Source organism: Orbicella faveolata, unplaced genomic scaffold (assembly GCF_042242905.1).
Source record: "Orbicella faveolata isolate gen_17 unplaced genomic scaffold, um_ofav_v1 contig_46, whole genome shotgun sequence".
Classification (NCBI taxonomy): domain Eukaryota; kingdom Metazoa; phylum Cnidaria; class Anthozoa; order Scleractinia; family Merulinidae; genus Orbicella; species Orbicella faveolata.
Genome location: NW_028301576.1, coordinates 24204397 through 24230906, shown reverse-complemented (window position 1 = coordinate 24230906; position 26510 = coordinate 24204397). Strand labels below are relative to the sequence as shown.

General features: G+C 38.0%; 3 protein-coding genes and 1 non-coding gene across 4 annotated transcripts; 3 read left to right on the top strand and 1 right to left on the bottom strand.

Moving 5' to 3' along the window:
- The first annotated feature begins 1611 nt into the window (after positions 1-1611).
- LOC110058126 (uncharacterized) lies at positions 1612-24767 on the top strand. Its single transcript, XM_089277854.1, has 4 exons — positions 1612-4207; positions 20342-20427; positions 20809-20980; positions 24630-24767. The coding sequence occupies exons 1-4, from the start codon at positions 4102-4104 to the stop codon at positions 24683-24685; spliced, it is 420 nt and encodes a 139-aa protein (XP_089133980.1). The 5' UTR covers positions 1612-4101; the 3' UTR covers positions 24686-24767.
- Positions 3314-3422, top strand: LOC149099024 (U6 spliceosomal RNA). The gene has a single exon (XR_016204007.1). It is a non-coding gene; the product is annotated as a U6 spliceosomal RNA (small nuclear RNA).
- LOC149099023 (uncharacterized) lies at positions 7392-13038 on the top strand. Its single transcript, XM_089277692.1, has 3 exons — positions 7392-7922; positions 8075-8251; positions 9168-13038. The coding sequence occupies exon 3, from the start codon at positions 9232-9234 to the stop codon at positions 12805-12807; it is 3576 nt and encodes a 1191-aa protein (XP_089133818.1). The 5' UTR covers positions 7392-7922; positions 8075-8251; positions 9168-9231; the 3' UTR covers positions 12808-13038.
- On the bottom strand, positions 13405-16837 carry LOC149099022 (uncharacterized). The gene is made up of 4 exons (XM_089277693.1): positions 16576-16837; positions 15765-15993; positions 15577-15669; positions 13405-14839 (listed from the first exon to the last, which is right to left on the bottom strand). Exons 2-4 carry the CDS (start codon positions 15975-15977, stop codon positions 13901-13903), a joined length of 1245 nt encoding a protein of 414 aa, XP_089133819.1. The 5' UTR covers positions 15978-15993; positions 16576-16837; the 3' UTR covers positions 13405-13900.
- Positions 24768-26510: the final 1743 nt, after the last annotated feature.

Genomic DNA, 26510 nt, shown 5'->3' with positions numbered 1-26510 from the left:
TTTCCACAAACATGCCCGCTATTTTGGTGCAAAGTCTTCAACACGGTTTTCATCAATTCAGACATATACAATAAGTGATTAATTCAGATTTGGGCGCGATAGACGGCAGCAGCCCTCGGCGAAACGTGTGCACTCTTCATCAGTATCAGCGACTCTCAAACACTCAATCTTAAACTAATGAATTGACCGTGACAGTGACGCTACACAGCTCTCTTCTTAGCAATTCGTGTCGTGCGGAAAAGCACAGATTATATATATATATATATATATATATATATATATATATACATATATATATATATATATATATATATATATATATACATATATATATATATATATATATATATATATATATATAATCTGCAACAAGGCAACAAGGGCTCATTTTCAAGTAAACAAAAGAATACTAAAATGGCGGCCATTTTGGAATAAGGTGTATATATATAATATATAATCTGCAATAATATATAGCAAGAGCTATAAGATACGATTGAAACTTTCCTGTGATTCAAAAAATGTCATTTATTTGGCTTCGTGTAAGAAATGTAACTTACAATACATTGGCTCTACAACAACAGATTTTAGAGTTAGATTTCGCAACCACAAGTCTGCTATGCTGACCAAGAAAAAGACTTGTGAGGTAGCGGTGCATTTCAACAGAACACCGCACGACTTAAACGACTTTTCTTTCCAGTGTATTGATCAAGTGCAGATAAATGCAAACAATACAAGTAACATCGAAAAGCTTTTAATCACTGAAGAGGCATATTGGAGTGCACAGTTGTTCTCTCTGGCACCTTTTGGCTTGAATAAACGTCAGGAATTCCACTCGAAAAAAAGAATAAACTACAATTAGCGCAAAAATAACTTGCAAATTTGGCGGTTATCTTAGTTCAGGTGTTCAAAGGCCCTGACCTTGGATCTTGTTAGCTTTGTTAGCGCTAGGTTTTCTCAGGGGCCCCCATCGGGGAATTTATTACATTATTGTTGTTTAAGGGCCCTGTTTAGGGCGCCTGTTGTGCCTTGCCGCGGCATAGTTTCAGGGGCTTTGTTTGGGGATTTTGGGACCGCCTTTTTTGAACATTGAATATTTTACACGCGGGTCCCTTCACACTTTAGGCTGACTCGACGAATCGCGTTACTTTTTTGACATTAATCTTATTTGTATTATATTCGATTATTTATTCTTATTTGGTTTGTGTCTTTTGAGTTTTGTACCGCATTGTCATAGTATCTCGCTTAGTAATCACCGATTGTTTATCATTGGTTAATTTTTTCGTTTTCATGTGTTACCACGCCCTGTTATGTAATCATCTTTGTAATATTATGTCATTTTTTATACTGTAAACTTATTTAAGGTTATTGTAATTTATTATTCACTTGCACTGCAACTGATGAAGGTCTTTGACCGAAACGTTTATTTTTATTACATTTTTAAACTTTTTTTTTTAGATTTCTTAGACTTTTTACTGTATATATATATTTTTTTCGCTCGAAGTTGTCCGTCCTCGTTTTCCACAATTGCCTATATATATATATATATATATATATATATATATATATATATATATATATATATATTAAACAAATATTTCCTCCCGTGGAGCATCCAGCAGTAAGACTGCGTGGCATCCAGTAGAAGAGTATTCAATGTTTGGATCATGCAGTCACATCACTTCATACGCATTATTCCAAAATGGCCGCCATTTAAGTATTCTTTTGTTTACTTGCAAATTAGCCCTGTTTGCCTCGCTCTCAAACTCGAAATTCAAAAGAATATTTTCCCTTAAACGAGGCAACAAGGGCTCATTTTCAAGTAAACAAAAGAATACTAAAATGGCGGCCATTTTGGAATAAGGTGTATTCTCTCAAGTTTGGCCCCAGCAACAAATCACAGGCCGAGCTAGGGTCTCTGAATATGGGCCCATTTCGGCCGCTATGTGGCGAAAGTGAAGCTCAGTTTGTCCAAAACCACAGCATAAAAAAAGAGATTTACAGAAACTTAAAGTTGCGTTTCGTTACGCAACTTTACGCCAGTTTTACATGCCCGTAAAGGCACGTAAAGGTAGACGTACGCCGTCGGACGTAAAGCTTGCGTTAATGCAGCTTAAAGTTGAAAAACCAGATCCACGTTCCTTTACGCGCCATGTAAAGTTTGCGCAAAGCGATACTTTGCTAGACCAAATGTAAAGTTGCTATAAAGCTATCATAAATGCGTCTAGTCACATTTACGCTTATTTAGGTCTTATGCGCATGTCCCAAGTGTGCAACCGCTGGAAAAAGATAACGCGGCCTCTAGTGCAACGTGATTGAAACGTTTACGCGGGAAATTTAGAGCGAAAATGAAGATAGATCATTTCCTGAGAGGGATAGTTGTAGCGTTGACGATCTAATTGGAAAATCAACCCCATATTTAAATTGAAAATAGCGTATTAAAGCATGAGATTAATGATATTGTGAAATGGGAAAGGATATTAAAGTTTCCAGAAGTTTCTCATGACATTGGAAAAGAGCAAAGTACTTGACTATCTCAGCGTTGTATAAAAGATTACAAAAATAAAAAAAGCTAAACAAAAAAAGCGATGCAAATTCTCCTTACATATGGTAACATAACATCGACTGTAAAATTTACTGCGTGTTTTCATTTGGACTCATTATATATTTTCGTACCACTGACATACGATACCACTAAATGGTATTTTATTGGCCGCCAGTCCATGTGATCCCCTCTGGGTATGATTTATCATCCGCGTGACAGGATCAGAAAGGATGAATAGAGTGCCAAACTGCTCATAAAGTCAAACAAAAGAGACGTCGTTCAACGCGACGCAGTTCACTTTCCCAAATCTTCTTGTGACTTATTGGAAATAACAGCAGAATTATCGAATCAAAAAAACCATCATAGGTATCCATACGCTTATACAATTGTAGGCGCCAAAAAATTTGACTAGTAGGAAGACCTTCGACGAAATATCAACGGCACTGCGTGACGCATTTACTGCTTCCAAAAATTTCCGTAAATTTCCGTAATAAATGTGTCGTTGATCCTGGACCAATTTACTCAGTTGAAGAACTAATTTAAACTTTCTTAACTTGACTTCAAGTCCGGAAAAAGTCTCGGAAAATCGTCAGAAACGTTGTTGAAAGTTTGAATTAAATATTGCAGACACACACGCATGCGTTGAGATGCGTGGGAATAATAGGCTTACAACAAAGCCCTAAGCCTCAAGGCTAGTTTAAGCAAGTCCCACAAGGTTCAGTGCTGCAGAACACAGCCTAATATATATTGTGTTTGATGTACGCCATAGACGTGCTCGCTTAACGGCAGCACATATACTAAAATTGGAACGATACAGAGAAGATTAGCATGGCCCCTGCGCAAGGATGACACGCAAATTCGTGAAGCGTTCCAAATTTTTTTGCTCCTGCGACAACTGTAGAATCATATTTTGAGTGCACCCGTCGATTTCCGGCAGAATTGTGAGAAGAGCATTTCTAAGGTGCATCGGATAGCCTTTAAAAGGCTTATTTATTATAAGTTGAAGTGAATGCCAAGTGTGTATCTTAGGCTGAGATGTGTTTTTATGTGGCTAGACAGCCAAACTTCCTTAAAAAATGCTAAGAAAACCCGACACACGCAAGTCGCGGAGGTCCCGCGTGAGCGTGGACCCGCGATGGCAGTCGTGAGTTATTTATCTAGCCCAGGCTACACTCGTCTGAATTCAGTTCGCGCGGTGACTCTGACAAGGAGCCGACCGGTTAGCGTTCTGTATTTGCTGTCTAAAGGAAGTCTGCCCGAGGACATCATTAAGTCCGATGAAGGCGCAAGTCTAACGATTTGCTAGCAAGCGTCGTCCATTATCGTACGTGAGGCGGGCCAGAGATGTGTAAACGGGTCAACATTTAGCCCCGTAATAGTACGGCCGTTTGCACTGTGGCGATAATGTTGTGCTTGCTTTAGACAGCAAAGATCTTTAGCCACATCAATTTAGGGCTTAGACGTGCAATGGACTAGACATTTCTAGCTGCTGTTGGCGTTCTGTGGTCTGAACTTTGATGGGGCTAAAGACTTAGAAAAAAATCTTTTGAAGTCTGGATATGGTACTTGCCCGCTCGTTGAAATTCAATTACATCCGGGACATTGCTATTTGCGAGCAAGACATGGCTACGAACGGAGTGAAGAACATCAGGTCAAGCGCTGATCGTGAGTAGCTAGAATTTCCTTCTTTTATCAATTTTAGGCGTTCTCGGCTTAGCTAACTATCAGAACTGTCTGTGATTCGCTAGCGCGGAAGAAATTTATGTGCGTGGCTTGTTGAGTGTTCTCGCTGAATCATAATTATGGCCTAGTTTGTTTGAAGTTCAATCGATTCTCGATGTAGGAAGCTCTTGTTCAGTCCATTTAGGACAATGCAGGCCTTTAGAAAGCCACTGCCTACCATGCTCTTGTCGCCATGATTGGCTAATTTAACCCACAGTAAAGACATAGTGAGGTCATTTAGGTGAAATCGCAGAGGTTCAGCATGTCTAGATTAGTGCCGCGAATCAAATGATCAATTTAAGCTCTAATTTAGCTTTGTTTGGCTCGTTGGACTCATTTGCAGCGACTTCAAAGGCTTGTATAGGCATGGTACGGCCTCTATTAAGGCGGGACCTAACCCAAAATTCTGAAAGAAATTCGAAGTTTTGTTTTTCACGGAACCCGAATCTTAAGGTATTGAAGTTTTATTTGGACTAGTACTGTTACTGTAAGTTTAAAGCTCGTTTTCTCAAAACGAGTTCTTTTCGCCTTCGAGAAAAGATATCTTGAGAAGGATTTATTCAATTGTGCTGAAATTTTCAGGATTTGTTGTTCTGAGTACGTCCTGTGGGATAAGCATAGAGCTTTTCCATCCAGTGCATTCTGTCGAAGTTATGTATTGAAACGTACGCTAGATTTTCTGCATCAGATTTAACTGGCCATCATTTCACGTGTTTTTAACTTTTCAAAAATCTCTATGCTTGTCACAGCAAGCTATTTGTCTTCTTTTGTAAAATGTAAAAATGATTCCTTTTGATCAGTTCTTGTAGGAGTTATTTTTTCTCAAGTAAGCCCTGGCATTCCCAAGCAGGTGGCAGATTTAATCAGCCGGTGTCAGGTTACAATACAGTCGTAGGGTACACAAATATTTTTTTCATGATCTTTGGTCTTTGAGCTTTTTAAAATGTATACTTTGCCATGGTTTGGAGTTAACTCTTAGCCGCCAGAAAATGTTTGAAACATGTTGTGTTTTTAGGTTAAGTCCCACCTTAAGAGTACACCAGGTAGATAGCACTCTCAGTACGACATGGCCATATTTATGTACACTATCTGAGCGATTTTCCACAAACATGCCCGCTATTTTGGTGCAAAGTCTTCAACACGGTTTTCATCAATTCAGACATATACAATAAGTGATTAATTCAGATTTGGGCGCGATAGACGGCAGCAGCCCTCGGCGAAACGTGTGCACTCTTCATCAGTATCAGCGACTCTCAAACACTCAATCTTAAACTAATGAATTGACCGTGACAGTGACGCTACACAGCTCTCTTCTTAGCAATTCGTGTCGTGCGGAAAAGCACAGATTATATATATATATATATATATATATATATATATATATATATATACATATATATATATATATATATATATATATATATATACATATATATATATATATATATATATATATATATATAATCTGCAACAAGGCAACAAGGGCTCATTTTCAAGTAAACAAAAGAATACTAAAATGGCGGCCATTTTGGAATAAGGTGTATATATATAATATATAATCTGCAATAATATATAGCAAGAGCTATAAGATACGATTGAAACTTTCCTGTGATTCAAAAAATGTCATTTATTTGGCTTCGTGTAAGAAATGTAACTTACAATACATTGGCTCTACAACAACAGATTTTAGAGTTAGATTTCGCAACCACAAGTCTGCTATGCTGACCAAGAAAAAGACTTGTGAGGTAGCGGTGCATTTCAACAGAACACCGCACGACTTAAACGACTTTTCTTTCCAGTGTATTGATCAAGTGCAGATAAATGCAAACAATACAAGTAACATCGAAAAGCTTTTAATCACTGAAGAGGCATATTGGAGTGCACAGTTGTTCTCTCTGGCACCTTTTGGCTTGAATAAACGTCAGGAATTCCACTCGAAAAAAAGAATAAACTACAATTAGCGCAAAAATAACTTGCAAATTTGGCGGTTATCTTAGTTCAGGTGTTCAAAGGCCCTGACCTTGGATCTTGTTAGCTTTGTTAGCGCTAGGTTTTCTCAGGGGCCCCCATCGGGGAATTTATTACATTATTGTTGTTTAAGGGCCCTGTTTAGGGCGCCTGTTGTGCCTTGCCGCGGCATAGTTTCAGGGGCTTTGTTTGGGGATTTTGGGACCGCCTTTTTTGAACATTGAATATTTTACACGCGGGTCCCTTCACACTTTAGGCTGACTCGACGAATCGCGTTACTTTTTTGACATTAATCTTATTTGTATTATATTCGATTATTTATTCTTATTTGGTTTGTGTCTTTTGAGTTTTGTACCGCATTGTCATAGTATCTCGCTTAGTAATCACCGATTGTTTATCATTGGTTAATTTTTTCGTTTTCATGTGTTACCACGCCCTGTTATGTAATCATCTTTGTAATATTATGTCATTTTTTATACTGTAAACTTATTTAAGGTTATTGTAATTTATTATTCACTTGCACTGCAACTGATGAAGGTCTTTGACCGAAACGTTTATTTTTATTAAATTTTTAAACTTTTTTTTTTAGATTTCTTAGACTTTTTACTGTATCATTACAACACAGGCACGCTTTAAGTGTGTACCCACATTTTGTGGGTCGATTATTATTCATATATTCACGCTATTGTTCTTTCTCATTGAATATTCATAATTCACGGACCGATTACTTTCCGAACATGTGGCTGGCTACTGCACGAGCGCAAACGCTTTGATGTTAGGTGCGATATTTTTGCTTTGTGTTAGGATTTCTGCTTGATTGATTTTTTAAACCCTATTGTTGCGACATATTTTAATTTATTCGTAAGAAAGGTCTGGAAAAGCTCAAAGCATGCACGTGGAAAGGCCCCGGGAAAGGCTGAGAAATTGACATGAACGCATTGCTCGGCGTCTGACCGCAAAAACACTCTCAAACATTCTAGTGTCTGGAATGTTTTTCATCAATAAATTCGCTCCTTTTATTCATTCCAGTGTTCATTTGAATCTAAGCTACGATTTTTGACGTCTCGCTTTGTTAAAATCATACCGCTTTGATGAGTCCAAGTGAACATAAACCCATGGAATGGAAGCCCGCTCGATTATTTATAAAAAAACTCTGTCGATCGATAGCTAGTTATTGGAAGTCGGCCCGTTTTCACCGAATTAAACGTAGACATTCATAAGCAAGAAGAAAATAAAACGAGTGTGTTGGATTTTGAATTCTGTGTACCCTTTCCTTTGTCATTTACTGTTCCTTTAGATGTTTTCTTTTGTCTTTTAGCTTTTCTGGTACGAAACGATCGAGTCGAGTATAAACGTCACGGCAATGAATCAAACGCGATTTCTATTGGTCAGATCCATGTGGTTGCTGTGACGACCAACAAATCAACGCGAGTTAAGCGGAGCTGAATCGGGCGAATTTAAGTTTATTTACAAGCTTTTTTTAAGCCAAATCTCAAAATTATCAACGACATTTCATCTTTTCAGAAGTTTAGTGTCACGGCAGTATCAACAAATTGTGTGTTTCGGGTCAGCATCGCGGATCACAACAACGCGAGTTGTTAATCGAACGAATTCAAGGTGACAGCGTGTTTAAAAATCTCAGAAGTCTAAATGGCAGTTCATCCTTCCAGAAATCAAAGCACTTTTGACGGTAAGTCCATTGAAACGTATGTGAAATTCATTGAGCTAATGTACAAAACACAGGGTCACTTATTTACATGTTTTCCACCGTGAAGTCAGCGACTCCCTTGATCGGTAAGCTCACGACTGAAACGTATAAATAAATCCATTGTTTACCTTTAGGATGACACTCTTGACCGACAATTGTCCCGCAAATGTGGCCAGAAAACTTGAAAGCGACGTTCGTTGGGAACAAAAAGTTCTTCAAGATTGACAATTCATTTCTTCTTACACTTGGATTGAAAACTCACGTAAAGAAGAAGGGATACAAACATCTGGACGCAGTTCTTCAAAAGCACGGTAAGGCTTACGAATCAGAATATTGTATTTTAAAGCCAGTGTTTTTTGCGATTAATGATACAACACAATAAATCTGAATGCTTGAAAAAAATTGATTGTTGTTCTTTATTTAATAATCCTAGTTCAATGAAGGTGATAGGGAACGAACGATGTTAAAGAACTATGAACTATAAATTCTCCTTTCTTGCGACCACACGATTCTTTTATTGTAGTTGTGAGAATTTTGAGTTCCATAAAGAAACATTATCCCAGTCTTTTTTGTAGTCATCGCTACCTGGACATAACCAGTATCTTTTCCAATGAAAGTAAAATCTTAGGCTGAGACGAGTTTTGTTTTCAAATACAACAAATTACCTCTGCTTGTTTGAGTTTTTTGCAAATTTTTGTTACAAAAACTGAAAAACTAAACAAAGGATCTGCAGTATTTTTTTGTTGTTTCTCAGTATCATGAGGAATTAACCGTATGTTATGCACGCCAGAGTACATTACAGCTATATTTTCTAATCCAGCAAAGTGTTTTTTTTGTGATTTGTGATTATTCAATTAGATTTAAATTGTTGAAATTCTTGCAAAGCACTCCATAACCACAGTTAACAAAGCTATGAAATGTGTTTCATTGACAAATAGTTTTTAATTTTATACATTGGCTGCTGTGCCAGCCAAAATCAATGGCTCTGGTGAGTGTCAAGCCAGTCATCCATACCCAAAAATAATGGGGCTTCTCTCAAAATTAATTTTTTGGGGCTTCTTTTTGTTCTAAAAAGGCCAAGGCCCTCCTCCAGATCTGCCACAACAAGACATGTGAAAATTATGTTTAATAACCAAGTGCAAATATTATGCACTTCTAAAAGGTGAAATCATGGCATTACACATTACCTTTATATTAAACAGAACAACTTTTTGTTGATGTCTCCAGGTTTAGTTGTAAGAGAAGAATATGTATTCAAACGTGATGCAGCAAAAATTCGCACCCACATGTCATGCCAAGCTGCACTTCTGCTACTATTTACCATCACCAGTACTTTGCAAGGGCAGGAAACAACTACTGCAATAAACTGCGCTGTGATTTAATCGGAATACTTGTAAATGCTGCTGCTACAACACCAAGTGAGCACCCTTCATCTACACCTGAACAACCATCTATGATACCAACTGCATTATCTGAATATCCAACCACTATTTCTGAGCCACAAACTCCTGTGCTTCCATCAACGCCAGTTTCGACAATGCCATCAACATCGACAAGTGCATCAACCCAAATTCTTGCAACGCCATTGACAGTAACTCCACCTTGCAATCATGATCAGCAAGCATCAATGTCTAAACGCATCCGCACTCAAGATCTTCTGACACGCCAAGAAAGCATAAGGCAAACACAAGATAAGGGGCGAAAGTTCACCTCCAGAAAAGTTGTCCGTCGCCTGAATCTGCAGAGAGATGAACTTACAAAACTCGCAAAAAATGTTCATCATGGCTCAAAAAATGATTTCATTGCATCATTGGCAGAAACAGTAACTAATTGCAAGGGAGATGATCATGATCATAATGAAAACTGGGATGGAAGTTTAACCCCTCAGGATGTTGTAAATTTGGCCAAAATTGCTCACGATCCCCAGAAAAGGAAGCCGATTTATGACCTCATCATACAACAGGATGCTGCCCAACACTATCACCTGTCAGCAATTGAGGTGCTCAATCTTCAGGACACCACCAATCCAACAGAAATGTTGCGTGAACTGAGACGGAAATTGCCAGGATATTTTGACTCAGAATCCAAGGTGAACATCCTCAAGGCAAAACTTCGAAGGGAGTTTGAAGTGGTTTGGCAACCACAAAGAACGCACTCTGGATGGCAAATCAGTCCAGAGAGACTCAGGGAGACATTGCTCTTTTTGTACTGGTGGCTGCCTCCAAATGAATGGTGGAAGATTTACGGAGATGGTAGAAATTTTGGTGGGAAGGACAGTGTGGCAATAACACTAAATGTATTAAACAGTGAAGCTATGTTTCATGGTCTAAGCTACCATAGCCCAGAAGAGTACCGGCCGCTTTCAATTTTTTACGGAAAGGACACGCGCCTTAATTTGGAACTGAACCTTGGCAATCCCACAAAGCGAGGCAGTCTAAATTCCTGGATAGAATCAATGATTAACAGAGGACACAAAGTGTTCATATCATCTGATTCGAAATTTTCAGATAATTTACTTGGAGGTGGGTTGGATTCCACAAGTACAGATTCCTTCACAATGTACAATTATGAAACCAAGGAGACAAGGTGCAAGGTTGGAGAGAACACAGGATTTCGATCAGAAATTGGTCGCAGAATCAACAGAGAGCATCCGGAATCACTTCTTCCATCACTGCCGACATCATACTACATTCCAGATGGAAATCACTGCTTCTGTAGACTAACAGAACACATGGTGTTTGATCGTTGTATGACCTGTTTAAATTTAGAAGGCCAGCAAACTATGGGAGGGCATGCTGCCAAAGAACAAACTTTAAACCACTTTATCAGCAACATAAATGCCAGAGGAGTAAGGAATGGCAAATTCGAACTACGGTATGAGGGCAAGAAGCTGGAGCAGATTACACTTAATGTGAATCATGCTGAGACAGTATCGTCACCAGCAAGTGAATATGCAGGAAGCCCTTACCCAGAAATTCTGGAGAATGTTGCCAGCAAAGAAGTGTTTTTTGATTTGCCTGTTCACCTGAAGAATGAACTGAATTGGCCTTCTTTGAAAATTTCAGAATATGACCTCGAGATGAAAATATGGGATGTGAACTGGGAACTTCATAAATTGGAACGGTGGGATGAAGACCCGAGGCAATTTCCTGACCGATTGAATTCAGGAGCATCTGTTGGCTCTAAAGATCCATCCGATTACAGATTTGGTCTTACAGACACTGAAATAGACAAGTATGTGAAACTTGCTGATCTCTTCCATGCCTTAACTTTGCTGCGCTATGGATCATCAAAGCTTTACCCTTACCTCATGAAAAGAGTGGATGTATTCCCCATCATGCTCAGAGACTTGCCGTTCCATTCATTGTTTCGTGGAGGCACGGAGGGTGGCGAAAGAACACATTACTTGCACCAATGTTTGTACTTTGGACACTCTGCCAGGGGAGGAGGTTGGAAGAAGCAAGACCCTATTATCACACTATTTATGTGGCACTACAGATTTCTAAGAAGACGTATAGACAAGTGCCCAACAGCAGTCAAGGAAGCATATGAGTTATACGTTCAAAAGAAATTTGAAGAGGAAGGCCTTGACTACACTACTGAAATGAAGGCGGTTGAATCTCCCTCAGTCCAGGCTGGTAATTCATCATGCCAAGAGCTCACCAGCACTCCTCAGTCTTCTAATCCAGAGCAACAGCTCCCTCGGTCAGAAGCTGCAGCAGAAAATCAGCCTTCATTTAACAGCTTGAATGTTGAAGATTCATTTCTGCCAAGCCAAGAAGCTGATAACAATATCACTCTTCAGTCTTCTACTCCAGAGCATCAACTCCCTCAGTCAGAAGCAGCAGTAGGAAATCAACCTTTACTGAAGAGTTTAAATGTTGAAGATACATCTCTGAGAAGCCAGGAAGCTGACAACTACAAGAGAGGAGACAGAGTCTTCATTGAGAAAGGTGGGCAGACAACCAAGGCAATGGTTTGTGAAATTACTCCACAGAAAAAGCGTGTAAAAGTGGCTGTTAATCCTAAAGAACCTCCTTTCTTTGTTGAAATTACATCACTTTGTGACCCTGATCCTCAAGTTTTGAATGGACTCACTTTTGTCATTTCTGGAAGACTTAACGAGAAGGATAAAAGTGGCATCACGAATGCTGAACAACTCACTCCAGTTATTGTTCGGAATGGTGGGAAGGTGTTTACAAGGGATGTGGCACAAGCTGCTGATGCAGACTTCATTTTGATAACATCACAGAAAGAGCTTGAAAAGGATATCAAAAAGATCAACAAACCGATAGTTTATGCATATCGTTTCAAGTGGCCAATTATCTCAAAACAATTTGTGCTTGCAGCTGACAATGATAAAGTCCTTCCAGATATCCATAAGTACAAGCTCAAATTAAACAACTTGGACAGTGCACCCACTAATACACTGGCTCATGCAAGAGTTATAAGACAAAGTGAACTTTTGGTCAGTACTACTAAAAGTGCCCACCCAGAGCTCAAGAAGGCCATGCGACGAAAGCGAAAGCCAGAGTTGACAGAACAGGATGATTCTAACAAAGAAAATGATATCCCAAAGCAAAAACCGAAACGACCAGCAAACGGATTCATTGTGTACAACACAAAGGCCTATGCACAGCATGTTAAAGAAAATTGCGAGAAGGGCGTGTCAGAGATCAGCAAAGTAATTGGACAGCAGTGGAAATTACTCAGTGAGGAGGAGCAAAAACAGTACAAGGACATGGGACAGGCTGAATTTCAGCATAAAACAGAAAAATGGAATAGAGCACTCGAACTTGCACAATCCAATCAAAGCACACATTCAGGCATTGATTACACTGAGTTCGCATTTTCAAGGATGAACTGAACTGATAACAGAAATTACTGTTGGCAGATCGTGTGAATAGTCTCCTACAAATCAAAGTTCACTGCAAACAAGCTGTATCCAAAACACACTTTATCCCCCTATTAGACACACACTCAATCATATAATATTTTGTAAGTCAGGCACTGGTAAATAAGACTACAGCGCATTTCTTGCAATGTAAATTTAGGATTTTTTGGCATTAAAATTCTTTTCTTGGTTTTAAAACAAAAACTGTTGTAAGACACTCATTGCCTTGCTGTATTTTTTCAAAAGATTTTTTTCATTTCTGTTTCATTTACAATCCCTGGCTAATAGGCAGGGACAAAAGTCGGAGTGGATCAACTCAGATGGCTGATTTGAATAAGAACAGCAGGTAGTGCTATTCTCATTCAAATCAGCGATCCGAGTTAATGATCGGGTCTGACTTTTGTCCCTGCCTATTAGCTAGGGATTGTAAACGAAACAGAAATGAAGAAATGAGAAAATACCCATACCCACCCCTCAGAAGGTCACTGGAAATTCCAACAAAAGTCTCAAAAGCCAGATTTTTTAAGGCAAGCATATAGCTAAACTGGAATTACTCGAAAATACACAGTCCATTGTACACAAACCACCTTTAATTTATTCTGTCAGTTATACAGAAGTGACTGCTATAATAACTGAATGCTTTCAGAACAAGCATCTTAGTAACCATAAATAAATAAATTACTTTTGACATCAAAACATTCCAAAACTCTACAGTCCTGAACAGACCATCACAGGTTGATTGAAACTGAAAACCTAAACTGAATCCCTTTATGATATAATATTATTTTGAAATGACAAAAGCTTCTAGTCTTCTCAGTCTAGATTAAGTCAAAAAAACTTACAGTGGAATTCAGAAGATACATTACAAACTTACAGTGGAATCCAGATATTTTTAGCCTCATAGGGGAATATATTGGGTGTAAATTTGAGAAATTGGTGGTAATGTTGCGGTGTCTGACTGTGTGAAAGGGAACTGCTTTTGCTTTGATTTATCAGAAGCTCCAAAAACTCAAGTGTTCAATAAGGGGATTCCACTGTATCTTATATTGTTAAACAAAGCTTAGCTCTAATAACTACAAGTACTCCGATAAGCAACTGTAAATGGGTAATTAGACTCTGAATAAACAAAATTTAAACGTAAGCTCATTGAGGGCCTGTGAACAAAAAATTTTACTCTGCAAACATACTTAAAGTGGGAACAGGGATTTCCTGGTTCCAGGATTTTAACATCCCAATTAGCCCCCAAAAATGAATCTAACTTTGCAAGATCCCTCCCTGAATATGAAACTTGGAAATGGTTCTCACCTGTTAGACCCAAGATCTTAGAGTCATGCATTGGATCAAATATGCCAAGGTGAATAGGCTGCGTAGGACGAGTGGCAGTGCGTGAAATACCCGAGTAGACACCTTGACGTATTTGATTGGCCAAGCAACTCTTTCTGAGGTCCAACAGGTAAGAAAAATTTGCAGCATTTTTAACTTGACAAAACAAAACCCTGTCCCAGCCCTCGCAAATAACTTTGTCAACCAAACCCTTTCCCTTCGACCCAATAATGACATCAGATTGACACGAAACATGCGCTACATTGTTCACTGTACAAGATACACCCCTATCAATACTTTCAACTTTTTTGTCCACTACGGAACACAGCAAAAACTTAAACTTAAAAAGATCCTTATTTCTTGAAATGGATGTACAAATAAGAACTGAACCCTTACAAAAATCAAGAGAATACAAGGATCCAATCCTCAAAATGGTGCCATTTGACCCAATAAAGAAATAAAAGTGTAAACTGCTGCTACTAGGTACTGCCATGGTAACCTGATCCTGATATGGAATCTCGGTGACTGCAACTTCAGAACTTGATGTCAACCCTTGATCTGTAATCACCGTTCTTCTCTGCCTCTTCCTTGTCTGCTCAACTTGTTCCTGAGCAATGGCTTCTTCCACCTCCCAAACTTTGACAGTCTGTCTTTCTTTGCTGTCAACCAGTTGCAAAGTTACCTTAAATAAAAAGCTTGGTATTAATTTCAGGCTTCAGACTACAGGCACAAAAATTGGATGGCCACACAGTAAACATGTAGACCTAGAAAAATTCCTTGAATTACAATTAATTTAAGAGATGAGAGAAGTTAAAGGATTCCAAAAGATAATGAATTAAATGTACTTCGCCCTGAGAAACTTTATGCAAAGTAAGGCACTCAAAAGAAAAAACATCTTCTGAAGCCAATTAGTGTATTGTGGTTATTTTAATTTTTTCTTAGCCAAAAAACAGTGTCTGACATTTTCAGAATGCAGACTGCAGACTTTTCACTCTGGTTAAACTTACTATGCACTTCAGTTAGCCTACTATTCACTCTGGTTAGCCTGAATAACACTTCATTTAGCCTGTTTACGGTACGCTTTCAATAATGGTAATGGTAACATGATAAATTCTCTTAGTTTGCAGTCTGCAAAATGTCAGACACAAGCCAAGAAGTAAGTGACGAGGGTTAACTTTTCTAGCAGTATCATTAGATGACAAGATGAAAGCAGCAATACAACCACTAAATGGGGACACTTGTAAACATCAATGATTCAAATGTTTGCCTTAAATCGGTTACGAACACTCCAAACTACTTTTCAGTATAAGAGTTGTATAGAGACTGGTAAGGAGAATTAGTAGTATGATCATGACCACTGACACTCGATGTAAAGTTATGTAAACAATAAATCTGCTGCTACAGAGAGTTGAAACTCACCGATTTCCTGATAGGATCTGACTGGAGAACATTTGCTGCTTTGCCATTCAAGTAAACAACGTCCCCGTGGAACAATTTCTTGAGATTCGGGTTCTGATGGCAAAAAGTAACTTGCGTGAGATACTTATAAGCGTCAAAAAGGAAAAGGAAATGAAAAAACTCAAAATTAACATTGAATAACTTCTTACCTTTTTTTGTGCAAGACGGCGCGGGATCAGCGTTTCTTCGATCGTTTCCTTTCTGATTTCGGAAAGGTCACTTATCTCGCGGTCCCACTCCGATCTCCATGGAGGAAAAGTCACAACAACCGAATTTTCGGATGCTGAAATAACTTTGGCTTTGGCCCAAATACCGAGCTGATCGACAGCTTCAACAGAAGCACCAACGGCAAACTCCATCATGTATCACGGCTCACAGCTAATAAACTAGTTAACGTGACGATCAAGTGTGTTTACAGTGATGAGAATAAGTGAGTAGCCACGCGTATGACTCAGTTATTTATAAGCCCGCGTAATGCCGTGTATTTGCATAACAATATATATCGTCTGTTGTTTTGACAAGCGCACGGTCAATCAAATTCAAACAAACTCTTATGTATTTCTTTGTAGTTTAATAGTATCTGATTGTTAACCTTAAATAAACTAATCCAACGAAAAGCTTAGCGATCGGTTGGTAACAGATCACTTCAAATAATTTTTTAATCGACTTCCATCTCGCAAACGAGAGCAAATTCATTCAGACGTGACCGAAGACATGCCGCCGCGGTTCTCACTGCCGGCGACAAATTGCGTTGTAATTTGCAAAACAAAGCGGTTCTCCGGTAATACGGAACCAAAAATTTCGTTTAAACGCTCATTTTCAAGCTTGTAAAATGCATATCAATAATAACCCGATATTACCTTTGCCGCTTATGAGCGAAACGTTTTTCGGTGGAAAGAGATGAAAACACGAGGTGACATTTTTTTCGCAATCACCACGCTTCAAAGAACAAAAGGATACGCACTTAAGGGACAATAATTAAGCCGCATTGTTGAATTCTTTTGAGATACATCCACTGAATCGCCGCCCAAAAGTCACAAGTCCTATTCATTCATCTGAGCTCAATAATTCCGAAGATACTCAGCCCTGTCATCGGAGCAAACTCGACAATAACTCGAAGCTTGCCGACAGGTAAATTAACGAGCCTTCCGTGTCAATTAGCCAGCGGTATAGCCCATTTCTGAACAACACAAATAAAGCGTGCCTGTGTTGTAATGATATATATTTTTTTCGCTCGAAGTTGTCCGTCCTCGTTTTCCACAATTGCCTATATATATATATATATATATATATATATATATATATATATATATATATATATAAAGTTAAGATGCTTCGAGCCAACAGGGATGCCACGCGCCAGAAGGATCCAAAAGGATTCGTAGTCCAAACCTCGAGTAATGAAATTTGTAGGCAATTGTGGAAAACGAGGACGGACAACTTCCAGCGAAAAAAAAATATATATACAGTAAAAAGTCTAAGAAATCTAAAAAAAAGTTTAAAAACTTAATAAAAATAAACGTTTCGGTCAAAGACCTTCATCAGTTGCAGTGCAAGTGAATAATAAATTACAATAACCTTAAATAAGTTTACAGTATAAAAAATGACATAATATTACAAAGATGATTACATAACAGGGCGTGGTAACACATGAAAACGAAAAAATTAACCAATGATAAACAATCGGTGATTACTCACCGATTGTTTATCATTGGTTAATTTTTTCGTTTTCATGTGTTACCACGCCTTGTTATGTAATCATCTTTGTAATATTATGTCATTTTTTATACTGTAAACTTATTTAAGGTTATTGTAATTTATTATTCACTTGCACTGCAACTGATGAAGGTCTTTGACCGAAACGTTTATTTTTATTAAATTTTTAAACTTTTTTTTAGATTTCTTAGACTTTTTACTGTATATATATATTTTTTTCGCTCGAAGTTGTCCGTCCTCGTTTTCCACAATTGCCTATATATATATATATATATATATATATATATATATATATATATATATATATATATATATAAACAAATATTTCCTCCCGTGCAGCATCCAGCAGTAAGACTGCGTGGCATCCAGTAGAAGAGTATTCAATGTTTGGATCATGCAGTCACATCACTTCATACGCATTATTCCAAAATGGCCGCCATTTAAGTATTCTTTTGTTTACTTGCAAATTAGCCCTTTTTGCCTGGTTCTCAAACTCGAAATTCAAAAGAATATTTTCCCTTAAACGAGGCAACAAGGGCTCATTTTCAAGTAAACAAAAGAATACTAAAATGGCGGCCATTTTGGAATAAGGTGTATTCTCTCAAGTTTGGCCCCAGCAACAAATCACAGGCCGAGTTTGGGTCTGTGTATATAGGTCCATTTGGGCCGGTGTATGGCGAAATTGAAACTTAGTCTTGTCAAGAAAGTTTCGTCCAGATTTTTTCCCGAGGCTGCAGGCCGAGGGTCACACTCAAGATAGAGGACATAGTTTTTCTCAATATACACCGACCTAGGCCGATAAAGAACTGACATGTTTAGGTTTTCCTGTGGTAGACTGGTTTGTAAATTGGTAACTTATTAAACAATTATTTGTCGTTGAATCAGCTTACGTACCGGCAATGTTAAATTAAATAACAGATTTATTTCTAACTACTTGATATTAGTTCCATTTAGCTCACGAGTTGAGTTCTCGAAAGTTGTTCTTCGGTGTGAAAATTCCGCCCGTAACCGGGACCAATCAGGTTACAAGATTTGTTGAATTGAATTCCGCCCGCTTAAGAACTGTGAATAAAATTACCAGCCATCTTGACCACCTAGCAATGAAATAGCAGGTGAGCTTTTGCACGAAAATATGATATCTCCAGTAGCAAAAGATAACCGTTGCTATGGTTCCATAATAAATCGCGCCTTTTGCAACGAAAATGGAATGGTTTGGTATTTCATTGGTGTTTATGTAATAAATAGAACATTACCTGGCCTTCTGGAGAAACGATACTTTTCTTCTCGCGTTGAAAAATATTTCACTCGTGCGCTGCACTCAAATATTTTTCAACACTCGAAAGAGAAATTCCGTTTCTCCGCGCGGCCATGCAATATCCTTTGCATACTACGTATGTTAATATGTTACTATTGAGATTTTTTTGAACAGCATATTTCCACAGTTTGTGACATATTTGACCAAATGAAGTACCTAAAATTTAAGTTATCCAAATCTCTAAAAATTGTTGATTAATCTTCGATTAGTCGTGGTCAGTTCAGAGTCCCAATCTAAACCTGGATTTATCTGTAAAGTAGGTCTGATCTTCAGCATTTTTGATACTGAGTTAAAGGGGCAGTACTATCATGATAAAGACTTTGAGAGGTCAAAAGTGAAAAGACATTGTTCGCTGATGGAAGCCTTGTCAATAACCAGTATATTTTAGAAGTCATTCAACTCGACACATTGACTGAAGCTATTATAATGGTTTTATCAGACGTCACGTACATTAATTTGATCTCAAATGCCACTAAAACGTTACTAAAGTTTACTTTCCCTAAAGAATCCAAGCCTGTGTTATAGTGCCCGGTATACTTTTCGTCTTGCAAGCTATAAGCGAAGGAAGTGAGCGAATAATTTTGATTTTCCCCTATAGTAAGTATCCTGAGTCTTCCTAAGGTTGTCAGTCTTTCGGCTGCTTACGTTTCAAACAAGCAAGTATAGCAGTTCTTCCAAAAATGGGGAAAATAGCTAGTGTTATATAAAAACGTACTTGTAACTTTTACAGAGAAGGTTGAAAACACAGAGGAATCAAAATTTTCCATAGAAAACATTACAGACTTGTCATAAAGTAGAGTCTGAAACAGCCATGTTTACTTTTGTAAAGAAGTGCTGTGCGATGCTGGCCAGCTATACAGAACTTAACACGGTTATATTAATCGCTATCAAATGAAAAGACAGATTTTAAGAATTGATACTTGAGGGTTTCATTAGTGACCCTTTCTTTCTGTTTGTTTGTCCATTGTACAGAATACCTCGTTCTAGAGGTTTTGCGAAACAGGATTTTTAACGCTAAGGTGATAAATTCGTTATCACAAGTGACACTAAGAAATTTACATAATTTATGCAGAGTCTCCCTCGGCTTTGCAATCATGTCGCGGCTGTAAACATCGAGGATTGGATATTTGGACATCTCGTGAAGCTTTTGGACTGTTTCAGCTCTAAGGAAATATTTGTCGATGCAGAAGTCCACCGATTTTCTGAAAAGGGAAAGAAATACGCCGCTCTCAACAGGGAGACAAAAGTCTTCTTTCGGATGTCTAAAAAATGCCCGAGTGATATTCCCCAATTTTCAAAACCGCGCGTGTTGCGAAAAATGCTTGAAGGATAATAATCACAATAGCCTCCATTTGGCGCGATAATATGCTAGGATGTAAATATGCTCTTCAAGAAATATATAATTGTGCTCGAAAAAATATATGCTTCTCGAAGCTCTCAGTTTTACTCGAGCCACGCTCTCGGGAAACTGTTTCGCTTCTCGGAACAGATAATGTTCGCGGACAAATATCCGAGCATATTTCCGCGCCAAATGGAGGCTATCGTTTATTTTAAGTGTTAAGCGGCAAAATTACGATGTCTGACTCACTTGATATTTTTTCCTATGTTCCTGTACAGGCATATTGTAGCGATGTTGTCGAACGGGTTTCTGATAACATGAATTAGTTTAATTGGAACCACTACTGTTTGTTGCAGCTCCTGTAGACGTTGAAGTCCTTGTGGTGTGGCGAGTACTTTATTTGTTCCGCTCCCTTTTTTGTCACCAATTACCTACGTTAATGGTAAGATATAAACTGCTGAATTGACCTCTAAAACCTCATTTCGTTGATTATATATTTTTTTGCAATTTAGTTTGAGGGGAGGGGGGGGGGGGAAATCAAGACTCTAAACAGTGAAAACCTTAAGTCTACTAAAGAATTAAACTGGAATTGCAAAATCGAGCTGACTATGAAAGTGAACTTTACCCTTACCTTTAAATGATTTTTGTATTTTCCTTGCCAACTTCCTGGAATGTGGTAAGAATACCCATGTGAGTAGTTTGGAGAACGATTTCCAAACATGGCTTGTCTACGTGAGACAGAATGCAGTTTGGAAAAAATCCGGAGTCTTCGACTGTTACTTTCTTCATTTGGGTCATTAAAAAATCTGTTTAACTTATTCAGGAGGTCGAACTCGTGTGGAATGATTATTTCTGGATGAGAGTCCAAAATGGCGCCTATAAGACTGTGGCCACTTCTAGGATAACCAACAAACAACACAAACGATTCAACGCCATCGTACGGAGAATTGCGCTTGAGGTCCAGTTTCTCTGGAAAGAAGAACAAGTAGCTCAAAGTATGTAAATTAATTATATGATTCAGTTATATGATAATGTATATATATGTGGCGCAACTTGTCTTCGTGTGTGTTATTAGAGCAACTTCAGCCATGTTCGCGTGCTTTCTTTAGATGTAAATGGGTATTAAGAAATAAAACAAAGTTCCCGAACAGCGAAAGTTCACCCATAATCTTCACTGCAATAAAAAAAAATTATATACCTTGTAAAACGTCTAAAACCATGTGAAAAAAGAATTAGTTTCTACAGCATTGATTTCAGTAAATAACTAAAATTTAAATAACAAAATCCAGTGAAATTTTTTTTTTTCAATACTTACCAGTATTTTCTCTATAGTAGTGAATTGAATAATTCTTGGTTAACGCTCGAGGCCACGTTACAAAGAAAAGAAATACCGCCGCCCCCAAGGCCACCACAGTCAAGCCACAAACGTAATTTTTATACGTCTTCATTGAGGATCACAACAACGGACTCTACCTTGAAAAAGAAAATAAAAAATGTTTTGTCTAGAGCCAACATACGTGTTGTTCCTTGGAAGGAGGGGACGCATATATAGATGATATCACACGGCACCGTGACTATATGAATTGCATTTTCTACTGGTAAAAACAAATTTTTACGCACGAACGCAGCGATTCAGTAAAAAAAGTGTTTCTAACACTCGAAAATATAATTCATATCTTCAAGCCACCGTGTAATTTTCTTTTTATTATCTACACAAACTGATTGTTTGCATAAACAACCGTGAATCAATATATATCCTCACCATTAAGGATAAGGAGAATACGCCACTCGTGTCTCGGGTGTAGTTTCATATGAATTTACGAATGGTATATTTTCCAGTAAAACAGTCGTGTCTATATAATAACTACGTGTATGACCAGCAAGAACAGCGGTGGAACCCTGACGTCTCGAAGCAAGAATCATGTCAGTGAAACCAAGCGAGTAGTTATAGTAGCAACTTATTGGAAAATTAATTCTCGCACGCAATAGATAATTCATACCTCCGCCGTGGAACAAGTCAAGATGGGGGGGGGGGGGGGGGGTTATTGGTTATGACTTATATTAAGTCGTTAAATTAACCATTTTGTTTTCCACTAGGTTTTCAGGAAGTCAGAAAATAAGGCAATTTGATTAAGGCATTAATGCAAAAATTTCTCTAGGTAATCGTATGAATGCCATTACAATTGAGGATTTAGACTACAAGTGCTATTTGAAAAATTCTCTCAAAGTTGCACAAGCCTTCAGGCGAGTGCAATTTGAAAGGATTTCCCGATATCACGAGCAGTGTAAACTCTTAATTGCTAGAGCAGTGTAAATCCGTAATTCACGTACGCGCATTAATTTGCATTGCAGTGCAAATTAAGTATTAACGATAAATAGGTCTGATCTCAACCAATCACAATGAAGTTATTTTCCCAGTCATCTAATAAATTCAGAAAAAGAGCTCTGTGAAAAACAGCTCGAAGTTTGAATAAACCAACAAGGCAAAATGCCACTGCCATTGTTATGTCAGAACTCTTGACTGGAGACACCGTCGGCGCATCACAGTATTTCAGGCGAGAATCAATTTTTTTAAATTTATTATCATTATTATTATTTTGCGAGGCCAAAATGCTGAGTCTTATCTTGTTCTCCTTGATACACACTGCAGTCTTCAATCAGTTTGAAGCTATTGAGCAAGTCCTCTTGAACTTAGAGAAAACGACTGGAAAACTTCTTTCGTTCGAGGTGTGGAGCACTAGGAGTTTCCGCACTCAGTTTCACTGAGATAAGTACCACTGAAATGAATTGCTGACGAAATCACACCTTGTCGATCGGAGAACATTTATTGACGAAGAAGAAACACGATCTATAAAAAGTGAGCACTACCTTAGAAATGCGACAAGCAAACGATTAAGAGTAATTAAGCCACATTTTTGCGTGCAAAGAGAGTTTTGCGGATAAATATGCACTAAACAGCCAGTTACAAATTATAACAATTCCACTGACGCCCGTAACATGCGGGTATCTTATCCGATGGATGTCCAGCTCTATCGCCATATAATGAATCCCTTATTGACCAGCCTTGTTCCGAGGATATGGGTCGATCTTTGTTGCATATTGGCGATTTTTGTTGTATATTTTTGTTGCGAACATGTTCATAAACCCACTAAAAAATATCTTGCCCAATATAATCCAGCTATAGCTTGGTGAATAACAACCCGTATGTATTTAATAAAAATCGCATTTACGCGAAAGAGTAGGTATTAAAAATGGATTTCTCCTCACCGTTAAGGACGTTGTAAAGTTCAAAACATTCGAGAAATTTTGCGCCTCTATTAATAAAAAATGAAGCTGATATGAGACTTGCTGGCAAAAAATACTTTTTAACAACTTTATGTTACCAAGGAATGTTTTGACCTCTCTTTACTGTCCTTTGTTATGATGATGATTCGCTTGTCTCTTTAGATTAAAAAAAACAAAACAAAAACAACTGTCTCTTTAGATTTGCTAACACTGAACAATGAACTACATGAAATTTGCCCGCAGTTTTCTCTGCTGAAGGGGATCAGTTTCGAAAAGAAGGAAATGGTTTCAAATTCGAATCAATAAGTTGAAATTGATTTTGTGGCAAAATTTAGCAAAATAATTTAGTAGGTGGTGATTAAAGTATGAATACATAAGTGGCGGAGTTAAGTATGTGCTCAGCTAATATATATTAACTTAAAGCAAATTAAGTTGCGGGAATATCGGTCTAGATTCTTCATTATATTTAGTAAAAGTCATAAATCTAACTATTTTTTTCTGGGTCAAAAAAAATAACTTAAGCCTGGTTTGATAATTGCTTGACCAAATGATATTGCAATAAGTTAAGTATGGATACACCATAGTTTCATAAATTTTGAGAGACACTGAGATAATGCCTTGCATTGCCTTAGCCATGACTCCTGTCATTTTTGATATTTTACTTGTAACTTGGTCAATGTGATATTTCCATGAGAGTTCCTCATCTAGGCACACACCTTGGAATTTTTTTATGTTTAAGTATCTCACTTGCTTGTTCATTTATCTTGATTGAAACCTTTTGGCTTAATTTCCTTCCTTCCGATTTAAAAAATTAGGAAATATGTTTTCTTGATATTTAGGAAAGCTTATTAGCAGAAAGCCAAGACGCAACTTTCTGGAGCTCCTGATTCATAATTCTTTGTAATTTATCTATACTTTTGTGACTGAGGAACCAATTAGAGAACGACTGACAAAACTTCAGAGCACTTAGAAATATCGTTTATTTAAATAAGAAAGAAAAGAGGCCCTAGAACAGATCCCTGTGGCACTCCACATTTGATTGTTAATTGTTCTGATTCCATATATTTATATTTTACTCTCTGTTTACTATTTGTCAAATAATTTTGAACCATTTTGAGACGACACCCCTAATTCCATAGCGCTCAAGTTTTTTTTCAGTAGTATTATGTGATTAATAGTTTCAAACGTCTTCGGAAGATCTAAGAACACTCCAATAGCGTATTCACCATTTTCCATTGTTTGCAATATCTTAGTAACTAGTAGAATAGCTGCTAAATTTGTTGAGTGTTTCTTGCGAAAACAATACTGACTTCGGAATATTTTATTCTCATCAAGGTATTTAATTATTCTTTTGTACAGGATCTTTTCTAGTACTTTACCAAAGCAGGGAAGGACAGAGGTTGGCCTATAATTAGTGCATTCATTCGTTCCACTGCTGTAAGCTGATGAAGGTCTGAAGATGGAACGTTTTTAATAAATGTGCAATTTTTACACATAGCCTCAGAAGTTATCCGTCCATTGGCCTCTTTTAACTCTTGTTTTTGTCTGCACTTGCCGTGGCTTGAACTTAGAATCTTTTCAGGATTCTTCTGAATGCTTCACGTCGTCGTTGGCGCAGGCAGCCCACTGAAAATTCTTTATCTATGTACACACATACACTTTTATCGCCCATTGTTCCATATACATATTTCAGCGTTGCTATTACTCGTTGATATATATAGCATCCACGAGTGTAGTGGGGATTTGTACGCAAATGAGTCACTCACTAACGCGTAACCGGAAGCTCGATTAATTAGCCAATCGCCAGGCGGAAAAGCGGATAGTATTTCGAGCGAATCACAACACAGGTTAGAAAGTCATATGCAAATGATTACTTAGTCACTCGTAACCGGAAGCTCAATAACTAGCCGATCGCCAGACGGATAGTATTTTGGGCGGATCATAACACAGGTTAGAAAGTTGTTAAAGCTGTCGTGACAGCTGGCTTTCAGGTCGCCGGCATTACTCGTGTGTAGCTGTACATATCTTTGACAGAGTATATTTTGTTCTGCAAGGGTCTTCTCGCTGCGTTTTCTTTTATGTGAAGCGAGAATCTGAGGTAGTGAGAAATGGTGTTCTTCGAAGGTAAAGCAAGACATTTTCAACAAGTGCACGGTACGTTTTTTTTTTTTCTTAAGTAATGCACAATACATTCTTTAAACAAGCTCAACATTTTCTTGTAAGGAATTCTGGAAGGTTCTCTGTCGCCACGACTAGCACGTTTATATTTGAGAATGGACTTCGCTCTTGATCTAAAGAACGGTACGGATTGCTGATCACCCTTCTTCGCATCAGCATGAATAACCACGTCTTTCGACTTCTCCTCATACTGGTTGGCCACACAAATAGTCTGGCCGGCAGCATGGGTTGATTGGTCTTGTTAATTTGATTGTACTGCTGTTGTCTACCTCGCAGTATGGCTGTATGCCTTAGTGAATTACTGGCCGACTGTAAAAACTTATCAATGAAAGCCAATCGATGTTATTAATAATCTTGTTTTTTGTAGTCTCAGTATCCTGAGCTCGTTTTGTGTTCTTCATTTGATTGTACTGTTGGTCAGTCTACCTTGCAGTATAGCTATAAAGATGGGAGGACATTTGCGTGTGACCAACTTTGCTAACAAACATCATCTTTCTGTTTGAGTGTTTACGTTGATACATAGGTCAACCGAAAAGTATATTTTTTGTCGCAACAAATAATTTGTACTTCTTGTGGTTTGCCTGCGTTGTTACTTTCTAACACCAATTTAGATAGTGTTACACAGCTTTATTCAATGCAAGGTGCTGGCAAATAGCTTATGTCTTATGATTCAGTTTCCTTTCTCTAAATCAAAACTTCTTTGGCTTCATAAAAATGTGTGATATGTTCAGTGAGAGCTACTGTTTCCAGGATGTAAGTTGTTTAACCCGAATAGAAATACTACGGCTGTACATCTTATGGGGGAGTGATGACCAGCTTTGTGCCAAAGAGAACTGGCCATTCTACAAAGTATCTCCTTGATACTAGCGTACCCCATTGCAACCCTGTGTTACAGCAGTCCATTCTATTTATAACAGCTCTTATTCAGTTTCGCTGTACATGCAGACCCAGAGAATGAAAGTAACCTGACATAAGCGGCTCACCAGTAGTTACATCAAATATAGATGTTATTTCGAATTCCCCGTTATTTCAAACTCAAAACCATTTCCCTTGGAATTGTCC